Source organism: Orycteropus afer, unplaced genomic scaffold (assembly GCF_000298275.1).
Source record: "Orycteropus afer afer isolate SDZICR_OR568_19922 unplaced genomic scaffold, OryAfe1.0 scaffold00147, whole genome shotgun sequence".
Lineage (NCBI taxonomy): Eukaryota > Metazoa > Chordata > Mammalia > Tubulidentata > Orycteropodidae > Orycteropus > Orycteropus afer.
The window spans coordinates 7,238,602-7,252,155 of record NW_006921734.1 but is presented as its reverse complement, the minus strand read 5'-3'; the positions used below and the strand labels follow the sequence as shown (position 1 = coordinate 7,252,155).

General features: G+C 39.4%; 1 protein-coding gene across 1 annotated transcript in view; it reads right to left on the bottom strand.

Moving 5' to 3' along the window:
- The window catches only part of MMP20 (matrix metallopeptidase 20), a 55,094-nt gene that overhangs the window by 15,786 nt on the left and 25,754 nt on the right, over positions 1-13,554 (bottom strand). Inside the window, 2 exon segments of the mRNA XM_007946011.1 lie at positions 482-638; positions 1,578-1,714. Coding sequence (XP_007944202.1) covers positions 482-638; positions 1,578-1,714 — 294 coding nt within the window.

The following is a 13,554-nucleotide window of genomic DNA, read 5'->3' as shown; positions in this document are numbered from 1 at the left end:
CAGAACTTTCTTTCAAAGAACTCCACAGTTTTGACCACATCCACCTTGCACAAAATCATACAGTGTTCTGGAGTGCATTGGTATTCATATCACAGCCGAGTCAGTTCTCCCCTGAGGCATTCCAGTGAATAATCATGTTTCAGGGTGCTATATTCACTTTTTTTAGGCCACTGGGGATCCAATTAATGAGTGCATTGAAAGATCAGGATGTTTTGTGTCCTTAAGATCGAACAATGGGATTATTGAGAGAATGCTTCATTTATCATTTGCATAGTTCAGCATCTTGAAGATGGAGTCAATAGTTCTGTAAATGGCACACCAGTGACCTGGAAGAGTCAATGTGCCTAACTTCATTTGCACTCTTTTTTTTTTTTTTAATTTTAATTTTTTATTTCTCATTTGCACTGTTTTTTGCAAAAAGATCTTTTTCCTTCCCATTGAATGCATCTGGGCAATCAAAAAGACAGGAGAAAAGCCTTACCTGTAGTATTCATCTCCCACAAAGAAAAGGGTCTTCTGGGCTTCTTTGAGATAGAGAGCAGCATCTATTTGCTGCATGAACCTTGGGAACCCAATGTCATAAATACTGCGAGGAGGACCTTGTATTTGGAATCCTTTTGTTAGCTAGTACTGGGGACCTGAAAATAGAAATTAAAGTTTACAAACATTATGTAAACCACTTCACTCATGAAGATTTCTGTGCAGATTCACAAATGAGGCAAGGTACAGGGAACATTTGCCATGGCTCTGGTCCAATAGGAGATATAAGCCTCTAACTAATCAATTCAATAAAAGACTCCAGACTTTCCCTGGAGACAAAAAATGCCTTAGAAACAAAATTGAGGCAATTTTGTCTTAAAATGAATATATTTTTTTGAGACTTCATTTATAATCTTCATTTTTCAATCTTTATTTATAATCTCATTTCTGTCTCATTTATCTATGAAAGAAAAAGGGCAAATGATATGAAATGCTATGGTTCTTACTTGAATTAGCACAAGACTTCTACCTTCATCACTCAGCATCAGGAAAATATAACCAAAAATTATAAGTACTCTTTATTGGATAACTTCCATTGGCTAGCCTTTGCCACAGACATCTTCAGGGTTGGTATAACTATAATCACTTCACAAAGGAAGAAATTGAAGTTCAGAGAGGTTAGATAACTTTCCAAAATTATCTAATAATAGAGGTCTCTAGGCCAGAATTCAAAATCATATGTACACCTGCTAAAGTCACAGGTGTCCTAGCTACTTCTGAGCATGGTATAGCATTTTGGATTCATGTTGGCTTTTGTTGATTAGAGATTCTCAATAGTGCCATGTCTTTCCAAGCAAAGCTCCTAGAAGATAGGACCAGGTTTCCAGTTCCTTGGGCAACATCACTTGGCACAATCCCACAAAAGATTAAAAGGCTTAGCTCTCACAACTGTTTGAGTTATTGTCATTCATGCCATTGCTACAATATGTAGGGGTAGCATTTTGAACCCAACCTCAGGAGAAGGAGCAATGGAGACTTGCCCCATGATGACTGAACAAATGCTGTTAGTACTAGATGTTGTCAGCACTGTAAGATACCTTTGAAGAAGTAAGCGGTGCCCCTCTCAGCCACTTCTTAAGCTGCATCCACATTGGACATAAGTTGGGGGAAGGAGCTGGTAATAGTGCTGGGCCTGATTCCTGCCACCAAGTGTACTTGCCGCTGCCAGAAAATCCTAGTGGGTGTTCCAAAAGAGATCAAGGTCAAGGGTTTATTTAGGTCTTATATTGAACCTGGAGTGAACTGTACTACAAGCCACACTTCAAAGGCCATTATTAAATGCCTTTGACATTGTAGGGGTGGGCATATAAGCCTACAATGACTATTTTTTTTTAAACATGTTTGCTTTCTTTAAGTTTTGCTTTGTTTTTTAGAAAGGAGAACACAATTATTTTGTACTTAATAAGCACTTTCTTGTTCTCTTTCATTCTTATAATCTCTGTAAATCTCTTTCTCTCTCTGGTTTTTTTTTTTTTTTTTTATTTATTTCAGGGTGTTTGAGACATGGAAAGAGATTATATTGATGATTTATACACTTCAGCTGTGTCTTCTCCTTTTCCAAATAACGTTTGATAGAAATTTCAGTTTCCTGTTCTAATTTTTTTAGATTAAAATCTCACAAAAATAAATATGACCCAGAAAGTGAACATTATACATATTATATAAATGGATCAAATTCTGTGGTGGGGAGGTGCTAATTACACTCCATAAAATAGAAAAAACATTAGCACTCATAAGTTGTAGTGTTGCCTATATAATTATCTATCAAATGTGTTTGCATCTGTGAGCCTGATGACTAATTAACAGAAAATCTAGTATAGTACTCATATGTTAATTTTAGGCTTAGCAACTCAAAGTGTTCCATCCACTTATACAATATTATTTACATAAAAAATGTGGCAGTATAAAAATGAGCATACTGGGCTGAAACTTCCAATGTGAATATGGTCCATTTTGCGTTTTGGAAATGAAAATCATTCTTATAAAACATGAATAGAACCTAGAATGAATGCATAAGATTATTTGTCAACCAAACCAAAAACCAAACCCCCTGCCATTGAGTCAATTATGACTCATAGAGTCCCTTTAGGACAGAGTAGAACTGTCCCACAAGGTTTCCAAGGCTATAAATCTTTGCAGAAGCAGACTGCCTCATCTTTTTTGTTGAGGAGTGTCTGGTGGGTTCAAACTGACGAACTTTTGGTTAGCAGCCAAATACTTTAATCACTACACTACCAGAGCTCCTTTGTTTGTGAACAGGGAGACCATAATAAAATTTTGACATTTAACTTTCCATGTTGCTGGTTAGGAACACATCGAATCTTTTGTTGAGTTTCCTTGTTCAAGGTAACAAATATTTATGAAACACCTATTGCCAGGCACTGTGGTAGTTATCAACACTGAACAAAACCAAGGTCCTGACTTTAAAGAGCTAGTAGAGACTAATAAGTAATTAGGTTATTATAATTCAGAGTGATCATTGCTATGAAGAATTAAGTTTGGAATTCTCTGTCAGAAGGTCAGCAGTTCAAACCTACCAGCTGCTCCACGGGAGGAAGATGATGCAGTCTGCTTCTGTAAACACTTACACCCTTGGAAACTCAATGGGAGTCACTATGAGTCAGAATTGACTCCATGGCAGTGGGGTTTTTTGGAAACACAGGAGGGGATAGTACAGCATTGCATTTAGGGATTTAGAGAAGGCTTCTCAGAGGAGGTAATTTAAGTTGATTATGAAATCTAAGAGAGAGACATACGGAGAAGAGAGAAATATTTCTGTAGGCATCATGATGCAGAAGGACAAGCCCCTATGTTTCAAAAGCCATAGCTAGAGTTCTGACTCCACTGCTGGATAGTATCCCCAAGCCTCAGTTTCATCATCTCTTAAGTGGGAATAATAATACCTGATTCATTTCATAAAATCATTATGAAGATCAAATAATACATATGAGAGTGCATTGTAAACTGTTAGGGGCCATTGAGATAGATATTATCCATTTAAAAAAATCATTGTTAGGTCCTATAAGTTTATGTGAATGATCAGAATTCCCAGGTGTATAGTAGAGCTGACAAGGAGCAAGGTTGTGGTCACAGCTTGGTCATAGCCAGCTACCCAGAGGGACCGAGTAGTTGAACCGGTGGGCTTGGGACCATAGTCACAGGGGACATCAAGCTCAATTGGCGTAACACACTATACAAAACATTGTCCCACCTCCTACTTTGGTGAGTAGCGACTGGGATCTTAAAAGCTAGCCAGCTGCCATCTAGATGCAATGATGGGTCTCTCCTCATCCAGAGCAAAGAAGAATGAAGAAAACCAAAATTCATGAAAACAGTTAGTCCTAGCAACTGGTACACCATCCAATCTGCAGCCTATATGACTATGAGACCAGAAGAACTAGATGGTGCTCGGTTACTACTGTCATCCACTTGGAAGGTGATCTATGTAGGAGATCCTTGATAGAGAGGGAGAACAATGTAGAACAAAACTCAAAATCATTTGGAGGGGAAAAAAATCGGGGGGGGGGGGACCAGGTTTGCTGGTCTGATAGAGCCTGGTGGAACCACTGAGACTATGATCCCTAACTGCCCTTCAGGTCTGGAATTGAACCCACACCTGTGGTTTCTAGCCAAACAAAAGACAGGCATATGAGTTGAACATTTACCTCAAGTAGATACTCTCCTTGGAGAGAATAGTCATGGGAGAAAGAAGGGCTGCTTGTGCACAGGGAGATAGCTCAGGGGGCAGGAGTGTATAGAGGGATGGACACAGGGAAGAGGTAACTAAGGGGAGGAAGTGGGAGGGAAGCTGTTGCATTGTGGTAAACTGTGTGGTCAATGTCATGAGACAAAGTATATGTGAACTGCTGTATGGAAAGTGAATTTGCTCTGTAAATCTTCACCCAAATCACAATAAAAAAAAAAAAAAAATCATTGTTAACTTGTTGTTGTTGTTGTTATGTGCCTTCGAGTCAGCCCTGACTCATAGCGACCCCTCCTTGGGTTTCCGAGGCAGTATCACTACGGAAGTAGGATTGCCCAACCTTCCTTCCGGGGAGTGGCTGGTGGGTTTGAACCACCAGCCTGCTGGTTAGCAGTCAAGTGCCTTACCCACTACGCTACCAGAGCTCCCATTGTTAACTACATAGGCTTTAACTACCCACTAATCAGATTCCCACTTTAGACAATATATAGGGTGGCAGCAGAGGGACAAGAGTTCAATTAGGGTACATTACCTGACACCCAGGCCCAAAACATCACAGCCTTAACTAGAACATATGTATTGACAGATAAAAAACTGAGACTCAGAAATCTTGATGAGCCCACAGGTCTTCTAGTGGTTAGGAGCAGGCAGAGTCAGAATTAGCCTCTAGCTGTATTGGTTTTCAGAGTCTCTTAAGCAATTTGCTTGGTAAGCAAAAGACTGGTGGTTTGAATCCACCCAGAGCAATCTGCTTCAGAAACATCAGCCATGAAAAACCCTGTGGAGCACACTTTTACTTGGACACACACACACGGGGTCACCATGAGTCAGAATCACCTCAACAGCAACTTTTTTTTTTTTTTAATCTTGGTTTTCATCACATACTCCATCTCATTTACTTGCTCATTGTCAACCTTGGTCTCTCTGATTTTTCTTTGTTTATAATTTGTTCCCCTGTCAACTCCTTGCCCCGTTTTCTGAAGGCAGGAGGCATTGCTTTCTCTTCATTTTTCTCTCTCCACCACAACACAACAAAGACTGGTTAGGGTACCCAGAAGCATTCAACAACTACTTCTTGGATTACTTAGGAACCTGATGAGGAATCTGAAGAGCCAGTGTTTCACAATTAATGCAAGTCAATAAGTAGTTATGAAATGTGTACTCTGTTCAAGTCATCATGCTAGATGTTTGGGCATAGAAATATTTCTAAGACATCAGGTGTGCATTTCAGGGCTTGATGATGGTTGAGGTGAGAAAGGAGAGAGGGGGAGGAGCAGACCTTCCTCTAGTAACTAATTAAACTCTATCTGAATTACCTCTCTGATCTGGTGTAGCTGACTTCCACCTGCTTTCTCCTTGGGTACCCTAAAGCTAGATTTTTTTTTTTTTTCTGTATTTCTTATTTAAAAATTAACAAATGACTTTAGGTAAATTTAAACCCTATCTGTATCTGAAGTTGCATCCAACAATGATGCCCTGAATGACTTGATCTGCCACATAGTAAAGTGTAATAGTTAAGAGTACAAGTTTTAGATTTAGAGTTCTAGATTTGACTCCTTGTTTGCTAACAACATGGTTTTGGCCAGGTCACTATACATCTCTGTTCTGTGGTTTCATTGCTGATATTATTGTAAAGATTAAATAAATCAGTCCAAGTAAAGCACCGAAGATGGTGCATGGCACATAGCACATAGCACATAGTAAACCCTTAATGATGTTGAGCATTATTATTATCTGTTAAAATTGGTTTTAAGGAAATTCAGTATCTTCCTTCTGATTTGAACCCCTAATGTATTTTGGAACTTTTCATACATGGTAAAATCTTAAATTCCCTACTGAATGAACTCCTATTTCTAGGATGTGGTGAGGACTGACTTAAAGTACAGCAGTGGTTCTAAAGTAAGGGCCGTTTTGCTAGGATACATTTGGCAAGATTTAGAGAATTTCTGTTAAACATCCTACAATGCAACCCAACAAAAGAAAGATTTATCCTACTCAACATGTCAATAATGCTGTGGCTGAGAAACCCTAATTTAAGCACTGCAAGGACATATTGTTAGGAAGACAGGCCTGGCAATTTACTTCTGAAAATCAGCTTTATGGATCATAATGTCTAGTCTCATGTGCACAGGGCTGCCTGAGTCAGGGGCCATCTTGACAACAGCTAACAACATCAACATGATACCTTTTATAATGTACACATTATACATGTAAAGTAGAAATAAGCTCTACCTACCACACATGTAAATCATCACAAATTCCAAAGAAATTTGTGATCATGAAATCTTCAGTGTCTAATGAAGATAAAGTATGTATTGTGGGAAATAAAGGAACAGAACATATACTCAGAGGACCATAACCTTAAAAGTATAGATCACAGTAACAAATGGATTAAAACTGACAAAAAGTATAGCCAGTAACCTAATACATTTGTAACTGAATTTCAAATATAACCAAAAAGCTATGAGCCTGCTGGAGAAGAGTAGAAAAGCTTCAGGATGTGTTGGAACTGAGTAATGAAAGCCGAAAAATACATTGGATCAATAGACCATAATCTGATTTTTGATAAGGACAGTGAAACAATGAAGTTTATTGATGTTATGAACCTGCTGATTAGATGTTTATCTGCACCATTTATCTTTGTGTACCCAAGAGCAAACATCATGCCTGGCACATAATCAGGGCTCAATAAATATTTGTTGACTTAAAAAATGGGTGGCAGAGGGTTGAGCAGAACTTATTTGTCAAGCATTTCTTATTCTCTGAACTTTTCACTTCCTTTTATTGAAGAATAGTAACTAGTTCATCAAATTTGAGATTAGGTTACTGGTAACCTTCACCTCCACTATCCACCTGTCAGTTTGTCATAGTGTGTGGCTTATGTGTTGCTATGATGCTGGAAATTATGCCACTGGTATTTCAAATACCAGCAGGGTGACCCATGGTGGACAGGTTTCATCAGAGCTTCCAGACTAAGACTGGGAAGAAAGGCCTGGCAAACTACTTCTGAAAATGAGCCAGAGAATACATTGGATCACAACAGAATGTTCTCTGGTACAGGGCTGAACGTTGAGCTCCCTAGGATGGAAGCAGTCCAAATGCACAGGGGTGCAGCAGTGGACTAAGCACATTAATGATCGTGAAGATGTCACAGGACTGGACAACTTTTCATTCTGTTACACGTGGGAGCTGCCATCAGCTGGAGCTGACTTGAGGACAAGTAACAATAATAACAAATTTCATCTGGACTCTTGCAACTTCTCACCAGTCCGGTGAACTCTTGGGCCATACTCAGACTTAGTATAGTGCCTGACACATCTAGGGATCCAAGTTTGTTGAACTTTTGTTCTTTTCCCATTATACCAATCTTCATTCCTCTATTACCCAAGCTGATTCTATGTCTTTCATTTTCAGGAGATGCCTTCATCTCCTGTTTTCTGGTCTATCAAGGCAATTCAGCCTGAGTTGAATGGGCACCTTCACTTCTATCTTCTTCAACCCCATACTCTCCTTCCCTGCATCCTCTCTATCATTCCAGTTCCCTAGTTTCATGGGGAAGAGGTTGTTTATTATTTTTGTCTTGTTGGTGTTCTCAATTTAATTGCTGTTTTTCTCCATTAAGATCAGGCAGTGTGGTGCAATGGTGGAAACAAGGAGTACCTGAATCCTTGTTTTAACTTTGACTGTGTGACCTCATGAGAATCACTTAATTTTTCTGAGATTTGTTTTCATTCTGTCAAATAAGAGTAAGAATAACAATACTGTCTGCACTTCCTGAGGTAAAGGATCATTTGTGATAATGCTTATGAAAACATTTTATAAACTGAAATACTTTACAGTTATTTGGACTAACTGAAAAGGACATGTTCTTCTCTACAAAGTTCTTAATTGATTATTATAAAATTCAAACTTTAAGTTTATCAATATAACTATATTGATATCCAAATTTATTTCATTGATATAACCTTTTTTTTCCCCCCACCAAAAATGGCATTAGCCAAGAAGCTATTCATTCTGAGGGGTTCAGTAGCCAGTGTCCCCTTATCTCAGAATGCTTCAGAGGTCAATTAATCAACCAGGCATTATCTACCTCACTGAGCCCAGGAAAAACACAGCTTATAAAATTAAAAACCCATGTGTAGATAATGGTATAGGCTAAAAATAGTCAAAGCTATGCATATTGTCCTTCAATTGAAAGTGTTTCTATGCATCTGAAAAGAAGCTTGGTGGCATAGTGGATAGACATTTGGCTGCTAACCAGAAGGTCGGTGGTTCAAACCCACCAGCCATTCCACAGAAGGAAGCTTGGTGGCATAGTGGATAGGCATTGGTTGCTAACCAGAAGGTCAGTGATTCAAACCCACCAGCCATTCCACAGAAGGAAGATGGGACAATCTGCTCTAATAAAGATTTACAGCCTCAGAAACCCTATCGGGGTTGGTATAAGTTGGAATCTACTCGATGGCAGTGAGTTTGCTTTTGTTTTTCATACCCACCTGAAAAGGGGCAGTCATGATTCAGTGGTAGAATTCTCCCCTTCTATGCAGGAGACCTGAGTTTTATTCCTGGCCAATGCACCTCAGTGCAGCCACCATCCCTCTGTCAGTGATGGCTTGCATGTGATACTAAATACATTTCATTGGAGCATCTAGACTAAGATAGACTAGGAACAAGGGCATGGCAATCTACTTCTAACTCAGCCAATGAAACCCTATGGATCATAACAATCTGATCCACACCAGGATCAGGCAACATTTTGTTACTGTGTGCATAGGGTTGCCATGAGTCAGGGCCAACTTGGACAGCAGCTAACAAAGCATACTATTCTGAGTAGGCTGTGGGAAACCATATTCATAAGCTGCCACCTGTGAAGACATAAAGAATCTCATTCTCACACACATGGAAGGAGTTCAGAAGAAAGGACAGTGAGTCAGAGATCTTAGTATACCTCTTAGCTGTTTGCCTGAAACTCTTAATACATCACAGAGAGCAGGTACAAATAAACCCAGCCATTTATTGGGTTTCAATGAAGCAATATTGTAACCAGAAAAAGACACATCCCCAGGGAGAATTTGAAGCAGGGAGACTTCCTCCTCACTTATGCAAAGTTTACTCAATCCACTGAAACTAGAGAACACCAGATTCCAACATACTATCTCAGTCACTAATTGTTTTTATTGTCCCTTTTTTCCTATAGTATTTTTGCACCCCTCACCTCTCATCTCCCTACTGGCTCTTTTTCATGCCTTCAAATATGCCCAGGATTTCCCATCTTGAAACATCCTTGTTTGATTCTTCTTCCTCTTCCACTTCCAGCGATTGTCTTAATTTATTCTGTACTAGGATTTGCAAATGAATGAACTGTGTCTACCATTTCCATTTTCCCGTACCATTTGCTCTTTAGCACTCTATGTATGGTTGACTTCTTTGCTGACTACTTACTGTGGCCTGTCCTCAGTCTGGTGGCCTCTGCAGCATTTTATACTGTTGACTACTTTAATAGAAAGGAAAATAAGCTTCACTCCCCCTTATTCTGATTCATTTGGGGTTCTGTCACAGGGATTCTGTCTCTGATGACAAGAAGACCTAGATTCAATTTCTAGCTGAGGACAAAAACAGTGTGGATTAAGTGAGACAATGTCTGTAAAATGCTCAGCACACAGCACATCAGAAATGATCAGGAAATGTCAGTTGTTATTATTATTGGAGTGTTGGTTGCTTCTCTCTGGCTTTTATTGAATCCTTTTCCCCATTGCTGCCATTTTCTAGGTTCATTCTCCTTTCCTTTCTCTTCATCCCCTCTTTAGAGCTATTATCTATTTTTCTATTTATTTTTTTATTTAAATATAATTATTTAAAGATTTTCTATATCTTTAACTGCTTCCTCCAAGTGAGAGCATCCATAATCTATGATGCCTCTGACAGTGACTTTTCCCCTGAGCATAGTTTATTTCTATGAAATCCCACCAGAATTGTAACCACATTAAGTTCAATACATCTAAAATTCAGTTTCTCTTCATGTGTCCAATAAATCCTTTTGATTTTCATATCTATGTGAATGATGCTATTATATGCTCAGGCTTGAGACTCAGCCTTCCCTGTCTCTTCCTTTTCCATTGTTCTCTTCACCAAATTAGTGTACAATACATGCTGATGAGTGCTTCAGATGGCCTCTCACATTCTTCAGCCTCTTCTATTCCTGCTTGTGAACCAAAACCAAACTCACTGCCGTTGAGTTGAATCTGATTCATAGCGACCCCTCCTTAGGTTTCTGAGGCAGTTATCACTATGGACATAGATTGTCCAACCTCCCTTCCAAGGAGTGGCTGGTGGGTTTGAACCACCAGACCTTCTGGTTAGCAGTCAAATGCCTTAGGCACTACACTACCAGAGCTTCCCCTTCCTACTTGCATAACCCTTAAAAATGTTCTTTCTTTGCATTCTATTCTAAAATGTATAGTATACAAAACAAATGAATGTTGACAGTTCAAACCCACCAGCCACTCCTCGGAAGGAAGGTTGGACAATCTACTTCTGTAGTGATACCGCCTCGGAAACCCAAGGAGGGGGTCCCTATGAGTCGGGTCTGACGCGACAGTACGTAACAACAACAACAGTATTTTGAAATATAAAAAGTGCATGGAGAAGCCTCTCAAACATGCCTGGGAAACCTACATAGGCTAGACTATCCCTTGCTTTGTGGCTGCTTATCAAACCTGTGGGTACAGGCCTGTGAGGACACACGTAGTCCTGAGGGCCTTTCCTACTAACGAAAATGCATAAAAGTCAAAAGATACAAGTGCATTCAAGTCAAAATTCAGTGCTTCTATTGGTAGTACTATTACACTGAAAAACAAAAAAACAAAAACAGAAACCCAGTTGCTGTTGTGACTTTGACACATTGTGACCCCATGTGTATCAGACTAAAACTGTGTTCCTTAGGGTTTTCAATGGTTGAGTTTTCAGAGGTTGATCTCTAGGTTTTTCCTCCCAGGCACCTCTTCATGGAGTTAAACCTCCAATCTTTTGGTTAGCAGCCAAGCATACCAACTGTTTGCACCACCCAGGTACTCCATCATTGTATGGCCAAAAGGTCTTCTATATTAGTGATAGTATAGACTCTGGACTGGGAATCAGAAGACCTGGTTTGCAATGGAAGATCTGCTGGACCAAGAGACCTGGACTTTGTTTCTTTAACTTTAAAATGAAGGTTTTGGACATGATCATCTTTTATGTTTACTTCATTGATAAAATACTAATCACTATTCTTCTGAGGTCTATAAATGGTTGTGATATTCTTGATTTTACCCTTAAAGTTATATTATGTAAAACCTAGGATAATCTGAGAGATGCAAATATAATTTTGGTATGTCTGCAACTTCAGTCATATCTCTTTTCTCTTCTCTCAGTGACTGATAATATCTGGCATAACTGTAATATTGTATCAGTAGTATAAAGAGTAAATATATGTGAAATACATATATGTGTGCATATATAGAAATGCATGTGTGTATAAGTGTGTATGTGCATGCACATATGCTTTTAAGTGAATTGTTTGTTGTTAGGTGTCATTGAGTTGATTTTGACTGAACTTAATTACAGTCAAAATTTATTTATCTTCAGTTGGAAGAATACTTAAATGTACCTTTATACACTATGGAGAATATGTAACAATCTCACGGTGACTTTAAAAGGTATTGCATTCCTTTTTGCTTTGGAAACAAACCATGTGGTTATTATATCCACAGCTTGAAATGCCACATCAACAGATTGTTGTTGGTGATGGGGAATTCCAAGTTGGTTAGTGGGAGAGGACAAATTGGGAGCTCTTTCATAATCAGGTGGCCCCCAGGTTGTCATTATAACTGTGGCCTAAAAGAATTCTTTGTTCTTTGTCTAGGCTTAGCAGCACTTTGAGTTTTTTGGTGGCAGTTGGTAGAGGATCAGAGTTACGGAGTTGTGGAATGCTACATCTGGGAGATACCTTAGGGAAGCAGCACAGCAGGGCAGTCAGGAGAATGTACCATGGCATGAGATAGTGGTTTCAATCCCAGCCCCACCTGTCACTATGTGCTCTTGAACTAGATGCTGATCCTCTATGTGTCTTGTAAAGAGAATAATAATTCGTATCTCAAGGAACTGTTGTAAGGATTTAATAATACTTAGCATAGTAGGTGCTGAACATATTTGAGCCACTATTATTATCAGACAACACTCTCATTTTACAGAAGAAGAAAGAGGTTCAAAATTGCATGGAGACTTAATTAGTGGCAGATGCAGTGCTAGAGGGAAACACTCCTAACTCTCCAGCCTCCTTCTTGCTCTTCCTAGTTCTTTGGAATTACCTGACTGACTATAATCGCTCATCAAGTCTGAAATGGGAGATGAGAATGTGATGACTAAGCAGGCACATATTAGTCACCCATCTCTCTTTTTCTGATCCTTACCTTGACTCCTTCTAAATGTCTCTTGCAAGTATGCCTCACTTTCTATGCTCTTACTACCATTAGTATTTCTAATCCAGACTTTGTCAAAAGATGGAGCATCAAATAGTCAATGGAAATTGTGAAATTCTCAAAGTTTGGTACTTAAGTCAAGGAGTTTGTTTAGTTCTTTGGAGAATAAATGCATTGGATTGCCCAATCTTCCTTCTGAGGAGTGGCTGGTGGATTTGAACCACCAGGCTTCTGGTTAGCAGTTGAATGCCTTAGTTACTATGCCACCAGAGCTCCCATATTTGAACAGAAAGGTGTAATATATTTTAACTTTACTGCCTCCTTTGCCCCTATCACAATCAGTGATATTTACAACAACAACAATGGCAAAAACCCAGTAAGCTCAATGCTACATCATGGCTAGCATCTCACTTTATCACTGAATGAGTGACTCATGCTATTTCAGTGTCTGGGCTGCGTGAACTCTGACCTTGTTATCCTTTGGATAAGGCTGGCATTAAATGTTCTCCTCACCATCTGCCCTTGTCTGCCACTTCTCATTGCCTACCAATTTCATTCATAAGGTTTTCCCTGGCCAATTCTTTGAGAAGTGGACGGCCTCTTCCTTCTTCTCAGTCTATAATCTGGGCTGTTACCTGTGCACCAGGTGCATTTCACTGGGTTTTAAACACAGAGGCTCAGCCTCAAAACTCATGTCTACATGTCACCACAGTAGGACAAACCGACAGACAAGTTTGTCTTGCTGTTGGAGACCTCTCGTATCCCCCCCACCTGGGTCCCTGTGGCTGACTGTTCCTCTGTCTGGCTTCCTGCCTTTTAATCCCCTTTCTCCTGCTCTTCTGGCCTGCTGCTTTG